This window comes from Cryptotermes secundus, unplaced genomic scaffold, assembly GCF_002891405.2.
Source record: "Cryptotermes secundus unplaced genomic scaffold, Csec_1.0 scaffold873, whole genome shotgun sequence".
NCBI lineage: Eukaryota > Metazoa > Arthropoda > Insecta > Blattodea > Kalotermitidae > Cryptotermes > Cryptotermes secundus.
The window spans coordinates 2,263,957-2,276,141 of NW_019739229.1; the positions used below are offsets into that span (position 1 = coordinate 2,263,957).

Genomic DNA, 12,185 nt, shown 5'->3' on the forward strand with positions numbered 1-12,185 from the left:
CCAGTTACCCTGAATGCACGATAGTCCTACTATTTTAACTGACTTACAAGTAACGGGAAGCAGCTACAGTTCAGCTTGGAAAGCCAGGGTTCGATTCCCGGAGAAGTCAAGAAATTTCTCTCTGCTCCACAATGTTCAGATCGGCTTCAGGGCCTACCCAGCCTTGTATCCAATGAGTATCTCCCCCCCTTGGCACTACAGCCCCAATAGGCCTAGGCCTACCTCCATGAACTCCGTTCACTTCGGTTTTTCTAGATCTTAGACATAAGGTAGGACTCCTTGGGCGGGTGATCGGCTCGTCGCAAGGCCTGTACCTGTAGACAAACACAGAAAAACGCACACAAACATCCATGCCCTGAGTGGGATTCGAACCCACTATCCCGGTTTCCGAGCGATCGAAGACTGTGCATGCCTTAGACCGCTCGGCTACCGTGACCGGCATCCAACGAGTATAGGGGACGATTTCCCTAGAGATAAAGCGGGTGAGACATGAAGCTAAGAGCTCACCTCCGTCTAGTGAGGAAATCAAGAATGGTGGAGCTATACCTCAATCCCCCCCCCGTCTTCATGGCCTGGTACTTAATTATTTCAAGAAAAGGGACAACTAAACCGTTTATATAAGTAATAAAACTCAAACAGCATGATTGAATAAGGAACTACTGACCAGCCAGAGCGTTAGCTTAGATTTCTGCATAAATTTAGCGTAGTTGGAACTATGATATAGTGAATAAGAGGACGACAATGAATAGCTAAGAAGTAAGATCCAGATAAACGTATTGGTTTTCATACCATGACACGTGGCTGTCCGCTGTACATAAGGCCCTGATCTTACCTTGGCAGCCATTAATTTAACGTGCGCATATAAAAAAGAATTACTACTTTCTGCGCTTAAGAAAAAGAGTAGTTTTTTTTTTGTTTTATTGCTAGTGGGGTGGGACTAAGTCCCTTGTACTGCGGCCACTTCTGGCCTATTGTACCAGCCCCAGATGATAGGTGAGGGTGATTGTGGAGCAATTGGTTGAATGAAGATTGGCAGGGGAAACCGAAGTACTCGAAGAAAACCTGCCCCAGCGCCACCTTGTCCAACACAAATCGCAATTGACCAGACCCGAGATCGAACCCGAGCCGCCGCGATGGGAAGCCAGCGACTAACCGCTTGAGCTATGGCGCGGCCCCCCGAAAAAGAGTGAACTTTCATATCAGAAACAAAAAAGATGAACAATTTCTTAATTGTATTATCTTGCTTTCAATTGGTCCATACGTAAAAGAATGCAGCTTCTACCCCGAACCTAGAAGGAACACGTTCTTTCGAAACGTCCCTGAATAAATTCCGCATTACACTACGTCGCATTCCAAAAGGCAGTAAAATTCAGACTAATTCGTCCTCTGTCTGTCCTGCCTTTCAACGTTAATTAATAATCTGTTAGCAAACTCCGAACTTTATACGAGACAAAACTGTCTTTCAAAGATAATTAAACTTTATATAAACCATCTCAAATTATGTACGCTGGTTGCTGCAGTCGGTCGGGAAACAAATGAAGCTGGTGTAATTGTACTTTGATCCTAGTGAAGTGTCAAGATTTCGCTTCCAATATTGTCAGGTCCTTCTGTGAGCCTTACAGAGTAAGTTTAACTCAACAAGAACGCATCTGGTATCTCTGAAAAGACTTTCTAATCATTCACTTCAGAATGTGTTATCTCTCTGTATCCCGCATAAATACTGGAAGAATTACAATGTAGGCAATTAAAAGTGTCGCCTGTTCTGCACCCAGTAGAAAAGAGACCGAGTGTATTCAGAAATACACGTATGTCTGCGTGTAGCAGAAATGAAGTAACAATGAACTGGAGAAGGACATACGTACAATAAGAAGCCCCATTATTGATATTCTTCTCTTTATATTGTTACAGTATTTAAGGCATTACCACACTGCGCCAAATTACTCAGTAAGGGGAAACTACAATGCGTATGATACAAGGCTTCACTAATTACTGGCAGAAGAAAGCAGGACAGTTCAATTACTATAAAGTAGATCTGCTGATAAGAAAATTATTCGTCTGTTGTCTGTCAACTTATACGTAAAAAAAAAGTAAAAAAGAAGTAAAGCTATCCCTGCAATAGGCCGTGAAGGCCCATAGGGTTGTGAGATGTTGAGGTTCCCACAGTATCTAGACAGTCGGCTCAAAGATGGCGGTAAGGTTATCAGCCTTACGCGCCGGCCGCGCTTTACTCCCCAGGAAACGTATTTAATTAATTCCTGGTAATCATTTCTGTTACAGGCTGAGTCGACCCCAGGGCCATAGCGCGGCTGGAAGGATTAGGTCAACTTAAAAAATCCAATGACCCAATCAGGACTTGAACCCGCGACCTTCCGGCTTATAGCATAGTGCCTCAACCAACTACCCTACCTACTTATACTCGTACGTAGGAATTCTATTTCGTTCATTCCAGAACCAGACTAATAATTTGATTTTCAGTTACACAGAATTTGGGCTAATACTGTCGGCATTGAAACCTGTAACTACTGTCAACAGTTTCCCTTTTGGACACACGAAATTGGCCTGCCGATACGTCACGTCACTATTGTCAACAATGTATTCTCACGTGTATAATGGTTTTCGTGACTAATATTTGACTATGTTCTGGATTTGATGATTGGGTATATTGGCACTTCTTTACAATTACAGTCAATTATAACAGCTCACACACTGAACTCCTTCTGAATGACACGTCTGACTTATGCAGTCTGAAGAATCTCTCAATTATGCCTATATATACGGGGACCTGGCCCTCCATGTTAGGGGAGTTTAGAATCGGAGACAGTAACAGGACTCCGTCTCGAGAATGACTGCGCTGGTGATGGCCAGCAGCAATGTAAACGACAAACGCGTCCTCCCGTTAGAGAGGGCGCCCCACATCAATAAACCCGCAACAGTCTGACAGTAACAAAAAATCTGGTATTGGGCCACGGATGCGTGCTTGACACAGAGAGAGACCTGCCGACTGACAGTTGGTCGTAACATAACATTGAACTAGTTTTAATCAGTCAGTCAGTAAGTGAGAGGGCTGCTGGGGCTCAGTCGTTGTGAGCTGCTGTTGTTAGAAGCTGATAACTGAGGCCGGTGTCGGTTCGGGAACCCAGAGGAAGGGGAACGTCCATGTTCGAAGCCGCTACCAAGCAACGGCAGTGAAGACATGACCGTGTACATTAGTCTGTGTGTTAACAGTGAACTGCAAAGTGTAGTCACGTCCTGTATCAAAGAGTCCAATAAACCCGATTACCACTCCAAATCCCGTTTATATTCACTCCATCACGTGACAATATTATTAATATATGTTATCTGAAAATATGTAATTATAATATTCAATTCGCCGGTCACGGTAGCCGAGCGGTATAAGGCATGTACTGTCTTCGATCGCTTGGAAACCGGGATCGTGGGTTCGAATCCCACTCAGGGCATGGATGTTTAGTTTGTGTGTGGGCGTTTTTCTGTGTTTGTGTATAGGTAGAGGCCTTGCGACGAGCTGATCACCCGCCCAAGGAGTCCTACCGTATGTGTAAGATCTAGAAAAACCGAAGTGAACGGAGAAGTTCATAGAGGTAGGCCTAGGCCCAATGGGGCTGTAGTGCAAAGAAAAAAATATTCGATTCAAATTATTTACAGTAATATCACGGACCGTGAACGGAGAAGTTCATGGAGGTAGGCCTAGGCCCACTGGGGCTGTAGTGCCAAGGAAAAAAATATATCACGGACTAATGAATGTAATCGTTAATTAATGGCCAATAACTCCGCTGAACAGAGTACGGTGACACTGTCCGCCTGTCGCGTTCCTTATTCCTACGACAACTCTATCTTCGATTTGTGATTCCCCTCGCTGTGGGGAAGATGAAGGAAGATTCACCTCCTCACATACCCAGAATCACGTTTACTTCTGTGAAGGTAGTACATCAAACCGAATTTGTTTTTCTCTTCTGCGGAATCCACTGCAAGGATATCTACAACACACCAAGTACTGTCGGCATTACTAATGGATAGTATAACGCAAATTAGATCGACGTGCACAGAGAAATCCCTCTGGACTGTCTGGCTCCACTCCACAGGCTCTTCAAATACAACCATCAGTATGATTCAGAACCCTCTTTGAGAAGGTACAACACTCACTCCGTTAGTCACTGAATTCCCTCTTTTAGAGAACCCCAGGTTCATTGTTATATTCATGAATTCCCACCACTTGACCCTATCGTGAACCTGTGAAATTTCGAAATGAGTAACCTTAGCCACTTTAAGGTAGAGACTGAAAATCTTCAAAGTATAAATCGTTAGTAATTGATCAGAATTTATTCAAACAAGGGATATAACATTACACATTACATTGCAAATGCAAATCAAATACATCAAAGTTACTCAAACTGAATAGCAGCGTTAACCTCTGTATTTCATCATTACCTCAGAAACAACGTTTGAATCAACAGTGTTGTGTCTCAGTGAGGTCTGTATTCTGTTACGTGTAAGACGTTTTGTTCAATGAACAATTTTTTCTGTAAACGAAATAAATTATAAGTCTCTATTTGCGTTGTATTCAAAATGATGGATAATGGCCACAACGAGCAAGAATTCAGTTTTCCTAACAGTTCGTTGTGTAGGCTGCATACAAACTGAACATTTTGTCGAGTTTATACTCGCAGTCCATCCGCAGGCAATAAAATGTGAGTAACATGACAGATTCTAAAATAGAATGAAATAATATGAAAAGTTTCCTGGTACAGCTGCATGTTGCAGCTGTCACTTTCCCCGCATCGTCAATTTTATAAAATTCGTTTCACCGAACTGAAGCCCTGTGCTCACTCTGGGGCTTACTGCCATTCTGTCGTGGCACTTAACGAAACTGGCTCACTGAAAGATGTTAATCCTCGAAAAACATGCCATGTTTGTTTATTCATCAACTTCATCTAGATCCTTAAAGCTTACTTGATGTTCTGCCTCATGATACTTGAGCCTGTTTCTCTATGTAGAGTGAAGACGCAGCCCAGTCGAGGCTGAATCTTGCGTCACAGCAGAGATAAAAAGCAATCAACGAAATTTTGGTATCATGTAACGTCTCGAATGCTTCAATTAAAGGCCTCTCAGCTCAGTTCGCGCATTACATACATCGTCGGAAAGTATCTGCAGGCGCAATATGAAACAGACGTATGTCTCCAAGCAGTGAACCCATATCGCCTTCGCAACTTCACGCAGCTACTTCACCATAAGAGGGCCGAGGGCATTCGAATGCGCAGTCATTAGAAAATTACATGGCCGAATTTAATGTTGGTTGAAACTGGAAAAATTCACTACCACATCACCTCCACACCTAATTACGTAATTATCCTTCGGTAGTGTACAGACGCAAAAATATTCAGGTAGGTATAAGAAAGGGGTTAAAACTACTGGTGTAACAGTTCGTGGAGGTCCATATGGTTGTGAGACACCGAGGCTCCCACATTTTCTAGACAGTCTACTCAGAGATGGCGGTGAGGTCAGCCTTACGCACCGGCCGCCTTTTACCTCCAGGAAGATTCCTGATACTCATTTCTGTTACGAGGCTGAGTCAACCCCAGGGCCGTTGTGCGGCTGAAAGGATTAGGTCAATTGAGAAATCCAATGACCTCGTCATTCATCGAACCCGCAACCTTCCTGCTTGTAGCGCTGTGCTACCGCATACCCCATTATTCAGGAAACCGCTGCAGAATTAATAATGTTACGTTTCGCGTTATTAATACTTCTTCGGCAGGCATATGCGAAAGTAGGCCGTGACCGTATTCATGCGCGCTTGTCTGCAACGCACTCTGCACAATGGCAGTCTTGCTGTTGTAACGGCTGACACTCATTGAGAGATGCACCGGTCACTACATTAATTTACCGAGGTTCACCACCCGCCACAAGTAATTACAGCGCTATCGTCAATCTCCCCAAAAATCTTCACAAAACACTACAGCATCGGCTAAGCCTTTTTCCAGCCTGCTGTGTCTTCACCGTCCGTTCCCTGGCAACGGCTTCTAACAATGGAGCTTCTGCAATTTACGCTCTCAAGTCCTATTTTCACAGCCTGCTGTACAAAACTCAGGTCTCAACTGACAACTGAACCCATTGCTCCAACTGTCCTGATTATAACATCTCGGCACGGACCACATAGAAAACTCATTCTATTGTTGCTTCCGTATCCGTTTCCCCCGGAACGTGTTTACCGAGCCGTTTCGATATTTTGTTCAGCCCCGCCAATCTGTCTAGTGTACTTTCTCATACCTCGCGTTGATAGCATGGCCCCTCCGCAACATTCACGGGGGATACAGTATACACCCCACGCAAGGAACCTCCCAATAGATATGAGATGTGCATTTTCTTAGCTGGAACTTTCGCAGCTCTTAAGTTTAAGGAGAGTTGGTATTTTCGGATTAAGTTCTGCCTGTCACTTTGAAGAGTGGAGTCTGTCTGTCAGTCAGTTAGTCGGAATAGGCTAATACTTAAAATGAGTAGCCGTTTGGGGACAAGAAAATATCCCGCGGGAAACAGTTACTTCAATGTAAGATTTGAGGTTTTCACGGCGGTGACTATGAAGAATGCCGTCTTCTGAGATGTGGCGCCGTGTAGATATCGTGTTAACCGACGTTTCGGAGGAACGTACTGCTTCCATTTTCAGGTGAGCAGGTGGCTGCAGTTTAGTCATCCAACATTTCCCATAAAGTGAAACGAGTTGACATCATTTGAATTCGTAATTGCGTCCTTTCATGGATTTAAGTAATTCAGAACCGAAGCATTTGACCTGGCACAGCCGAATTCGAATCTGAAATTACCCATCCTGACTGAACATCGTGGTGTCCTTCTGAAATTATCCACGAAAATACGTGGTATCTCACTAAAGTACGAATATACTGAAGAAAACTTGCATTTTTACTATGGAAGTAATCTTGTCTGCTATATCGCCTATCGTGGTTTGGATGTTCCGTGGTTTCCCCCAGTCACTTCAGAAATGTACAGAGATATTACCTTCCAGTAGGTCACTGCATCTTACTCCCCAGTTCTTTCAAATTTCACCGAATGCGCCAACCACTGATAGCTTTCAAAGCTAAATAACTGCTGTAGTTGATACAGTGTCGCTTTATAACCTGTAAACCTCTCCCTTCTCATCAGACTGGACTGTGGGCGGTACTTTATTCATCTGTTCATAAAATATAAGTTACCACCACCACACTCACACCCACAATTAACTAGTAACAAAAATGTGGAACATTAATATCTACAATCAGTCCTGTAAGGTAACGTTGACTTAGGAATACTCCTGTTATCATTGGATGCGTTATCAGTCTTATTGTGGAATATTATATATTCTGATAACTCATTACATGTACTGTCTTCGCTCGCTTGGAACCTGGGATGGTGGGTTCGAATCCCACTCAGGGCATGGATGTTTACTTTGTGTGTGTGCGTTTTTCTGTGTTTGTGTACAGGTAGAGACCTTGCGACGAGCTGATCACCCGCCCAAGGAGTCCTGCCGAATGTGTAAGATCTAGAAAAACCGAAGTGAACGGAGAAGTTCATGGAGGTAGGCCTAGGCCCACTGTGGCTGTAGTTCCAAAGGGGGGGGGGGATAACTCACTAATAAGCTACCAATAATTAATAGCATGTATGAATTTCATAAGTTATCATTTATACATTTTAATCAAACCAGTTTAATTTATTTATTATGCTATATATCCATTCAGTTTCAACCGTTTACTTTATATTAATACATCGCTGAATGAGACCGTAAGACGTGCATGAACAAAGACACCTGTAGCCTACTTCAGCACATTAGCATGTCCACTGCCTAGGATGTCTGAGGAGAATAACGAAAATCTCCATCATAAGAGCTGATCGCCCTCCCAATATTCGAAACACAGACGTCCAAAGTGCAAGTCTAGATAGTTACTGCTATCCAAACCTTCTCTGTAGATGAGTTACAAATTATTTCAGAAATCTATATAAGAAAAATGCCGGTCACGGTAGCCGAGAGATCTAAGGCATGTACTGTCTTCGCTCGCTTTGAAACCGGGATCGTGGGTTCGAATCCCACTCAGGGCATGGATCTTTAGTTTGTGTGTGTGCGTTTTTATGGGTTTGTGTACAGGTAGAGGCCTTGCGACGAGCTGATCACCCGCCCAAGCAGTCCTACCGAATGTGTAAGATCTAGAAAAACCGAAAGTGAAAGGAGAAGTTCATGGAGGTAGGCCTAGGCCCACTGGGGCTGTAGTGCCAAGGGAAAAAAAATATATATAAGAAAAATAAAAGGGCGTTTCATTAATATAAACTTCCCTTTTCGTATTCTGCAATCTTGACTTAAATAATTTGTTGCCTATGGAGACGGAAATAACATACTTGGATGACTGTACAGTAGTTTCTGATGCTCGATTACTGATGTGTAAGATAACACGCACGTTATGTATAACAGTGTGCTTAATTTTAACATTTCCATAAATTTATTCGTTAAATAACGCCGGCAGAGGGAGGGTAATGTGGACGAAATTCACGACACACATCAGTCAGTCTCCGTATCGGGATTCGATTGAGGTTCCTTTACTCTATGAAGAGAAAATATCAACCAATACAAAGGCGGATAAAAAATTGAAAGAATCGGTGTGGCTTAAATGGCATACTATCGTGCATTTTATCTGGAGGTATTGAGAAGAACCACGAAAACCTCAGTCAAATCCGATAACAGAACCGAAATATGAAAAGTTCACCATTCAAATGCATGTCTCGAGCGTCACCAGTGGCCCAACTTCTACGGTTCACTAGTGACATCTTATTTGTGTGACGTAACTACAACACCGAAATAATTAATGTGTTTACTTTCCGTTTATAATATAAAAGTAATTAAAAGTAAAGGTATCCCTGTAACAGGCCGTGGAGGCCCATAGGGTTGTGAGATATTGAGGTTCTCACATTTTCTAGACAATCGGCTAATAGATGGCGGTAAGGTTGTCAGCCCTACGCGCCGGCCGCCCTTTACCCCCCAGGAAGATTCCTATTACTCATTTCTGTTAGAGGCTGAGTCGACACCAGGGCCATGGTGCGGCTGGAAGGATTACGTAAATTGAAAAAAATCAATGACCTCGTCGGGATTCGATCACACGACCTTCCGGCTTGTAGCATAGTGCCTCAACCAACTACACTACCGCGTGATCCTTCGGTTTATAGCATAAATATATTAATTAATTCCACGTATTCTACTAAACTGCAAATTCGATTACACAGAATATGGGACAAAAATGACCGTTACGGTATGATGTAGGCTGACAGCTCAGTGTATAATCACAACTTAGGTTTAACGCTGTCAGTAAAATGGGGCCACAATCTGTCTAATACACCATCAAAGACAGCCTAAAATGTGTGCAGCGCGTAACAGAAGTTTAGAAGGGAATCAACAGGATCTAACGTGAGACGTTATACACGTATATTACAAATTAAGCCTACCTTCAAATAGGTTTGCCGTAACAAAATCCATTATCTCCTAAACTTCTAGAAGTGTGGAAGTAATTCTGGTATCAGCTTCTTAAACTTCAATGAGACACTGATTTTAGTTTTGTATTCACACCTGAAGAAAACCATCTGTTCATCCAACACACCACAGAACAATGTGAAAACCACTTTTAAAACACACTAAAGCACATAAAGTATTCCATATTACAACTCGCACTACATACGAATGTTGTCATTTCTAAATTACGAATTTGAAACAACTTTGCGGCTAGAATTGATGTTTTCTTTCTGGAGTGTAAACTGTCTGAACGATAAGCACTCACACTCGACCATCGGACACCACGCGCGCGCGGCAACTGAACACGCCAGACGCCAGTTTCACACAAGTACGCATGCGTAACCCGCCTTCACTTCAGTTCTTACCTCGCACGTTCCTTTCTTTGGATCTTCAAAAGTCGCTCCTAACCAAGCGATTCATTCAGCAGTCAGAAACGAATTGTTTATTATAGGCCGTCATATTTCAGGAAGAAAATAATGTATATGCCTGCTCCACTTCATTCACAGATGTACCGTGTTCTATGAGACGTCTATATTCACATAATGTATCTCATAAATTTATTTTTGAAAAAAGACATAATATAGCTTACTTTAGTACCTTATCGAATAATTAATTTTTAAATTACAGTGTGTATTTAAGCTTTAACTTCTACTTTAAATTCTATTTCCGTTCCTGTCGTTTTATTCCCTGTTACATAACTGTCCTACTGTGTCGAAGGTCTTATGGTCGAAATTAGGTGATATCCAGTGAGGACATTTCTGCTTAACAACTGCATATCTCATCTCTTACAATATCATAATTCTGTGCATGAGAGATGTTCGCTTAGTGGGGGGTGGAGTTCAACTGGGTCCACTCGGCACGGCGGCCACTGATTGGCCTATTGTAGCCTGCCCGGGTGATTATGATGATGGAGAATTTGGTGGAATGAAGATTGGCAGGGGAAACCGAAGTACTCGGAGAAAACCCGCCCCAGCGCCATTTTGTCCCCCACAAATCCCACTTGACCAGACCCTGGATCGAACCCGGGCCTCCCCGGTGGGAAGCCAGCGACTAACCGCTTGAGCTATGGCGCGGCCATTGAGAGAGGTTACTAGGTTCATTTTGCCTTCAAGTCAGACATGGGAATTTTCAACCTGTTCATCCCACTCCGCCATTTATCTTTATGACACAGTGATTAGTTAGTTAAGCAGAGGGAAAACTTTAACTTTTTTGCCTTTATTTAGTTATTTATGTATGATTCTGCAGTCCTTTTGTTGGAACTTGGCCGTTTTGCAGTATTTCTAATCCTATACACTGTTGGTAGGACTCCTTGGATGAGGGATTAGCCCATCACAAGGCCGCCATCTACCCACAGAACAGCACAAACACAGAATAAACACACACACAGACATCCATGCCTTCAGTTAGATTCGAACCCGCGATCCCAGCTTTAGAGCGAGCGAAGACGGTTCATTCCTTACACCGCGGGGCCACTATGATATTTTTCTTTTTACCTTTACGTGCTTCAAATTCGAAAAGTCCGTCTTTTGTTTCACGAGAAGAAAACTATGTCCAATTGAACTGCATATCTGTTCTATAGCTGGAATACCATCGCTAAGTAGAGGTCACAATAATTACATACATTATTATTTATGCTTTTAAAAAAACATCATTTCATAAACAGGAACCAAATAAAACCCTCTCATCCCCTTCAACATTACATAATGTATGCAGTTGATGAAGTTTTGTTGGTAACTCCAGTACAACCACGTGACAACATACGAGTGGGTTCCACACTGCAGATTCATCTTCGGAACGTAATGTTTGCCGTTAGCGCAGTACAGTTTTCATTATAACGGATAAGAAACAAGCGTTGCCATCAGTCCAGTTCCCAGGGTCACATAACCAGCGCTTCACTCCTCGGCCTTCCCCCCCCCCTACTCACACAGACATACGTACTCTCCAGCACCTAGCACTTCCACTGCTGCTACCGCTACCGTCAGCGTGACAGTTCTGAATCCGGTAACGTCCTCAGCATTTGGGTGCGACGAAAATGAAGTAAGAAGAAGATAAAGTTCGATATTTAAGAAACAGCTTCATTACTTGCATCCTCCAGTTAGGGCCAGCAATATTAAGGTACTGAAACCAAGAGAGATGGAACTAAAGGTGCACGTAGCACGCATGTAGTAAGTAAAATACCTCCAAAATGTTTGTCCCCCCATCAAGCATCCTGGTCTGGTACAACGGTCCATTTATGGCCTGAGTAATGTGATATAAGGCCTCGAAATTAGAATAATAGATACAGAGAAACGGCTTTTACAAGGCAACGGCTCTGTAGACCCAACAGTACCAGTGCAATCTCTAAGCAACGTACGAACGCAACAATAGAGGCCGATATTCGAACCGAGCACGTCTTGAATACAAGTCCTGCTACAAAGTCCTGCTCGGTGCAAACATTTCACAATCTATTTTATTATCATCCAACTGTTCACCAATACGGTACGTGAATTGTCTGCAATAGCAAGAGTGTGGAGGGGGTGAAACATCCGTGGTAAATGTAAAGAGTGGGTCCTCCATTTGCTGCCAAAACAAAAATTAGCTCAAAAATTGAATTTGAATGTACTTATCACTCGATCTTTCTAGAAATGCTACT

At 42.9% G+C, this 12,185-nt stretch overlaps 2 protein-coding genes across 2 annotated transcripts in view; one reads left to right on the top strand and one right to left on the bottom strand.

Annotated features, from left to right (window-relative positions):
- The window catches only part of LOC111871793 (hemicentin-1-like), a 475,354-nt gene extending 465,516 nt beyond the window's left edge, over positions 1-9,838 (bottom strand). The window contains exon 1 of the mRNA XM_023865137.2: positions 9,490-9,838. Within this exon, the coding sequence (XP_023720905.1) occupies positions 9,490-9,520 (31 nt within the window). The 5' untranslated portion in view covers positions 9,521-9,838. The remainder of the gene's footprint in view (positions 1-9,489) is intronic.
- Positions 1-12,185, top strand: part of LOC111871792 (trafficking protein particle complex subunit 13) — a 74,023-nt gene that overhangs the window by 41,310 nt on the left and 20,528 nt on the right. The gene's annotated exons all lie outside the window — the stretch shown is intronic.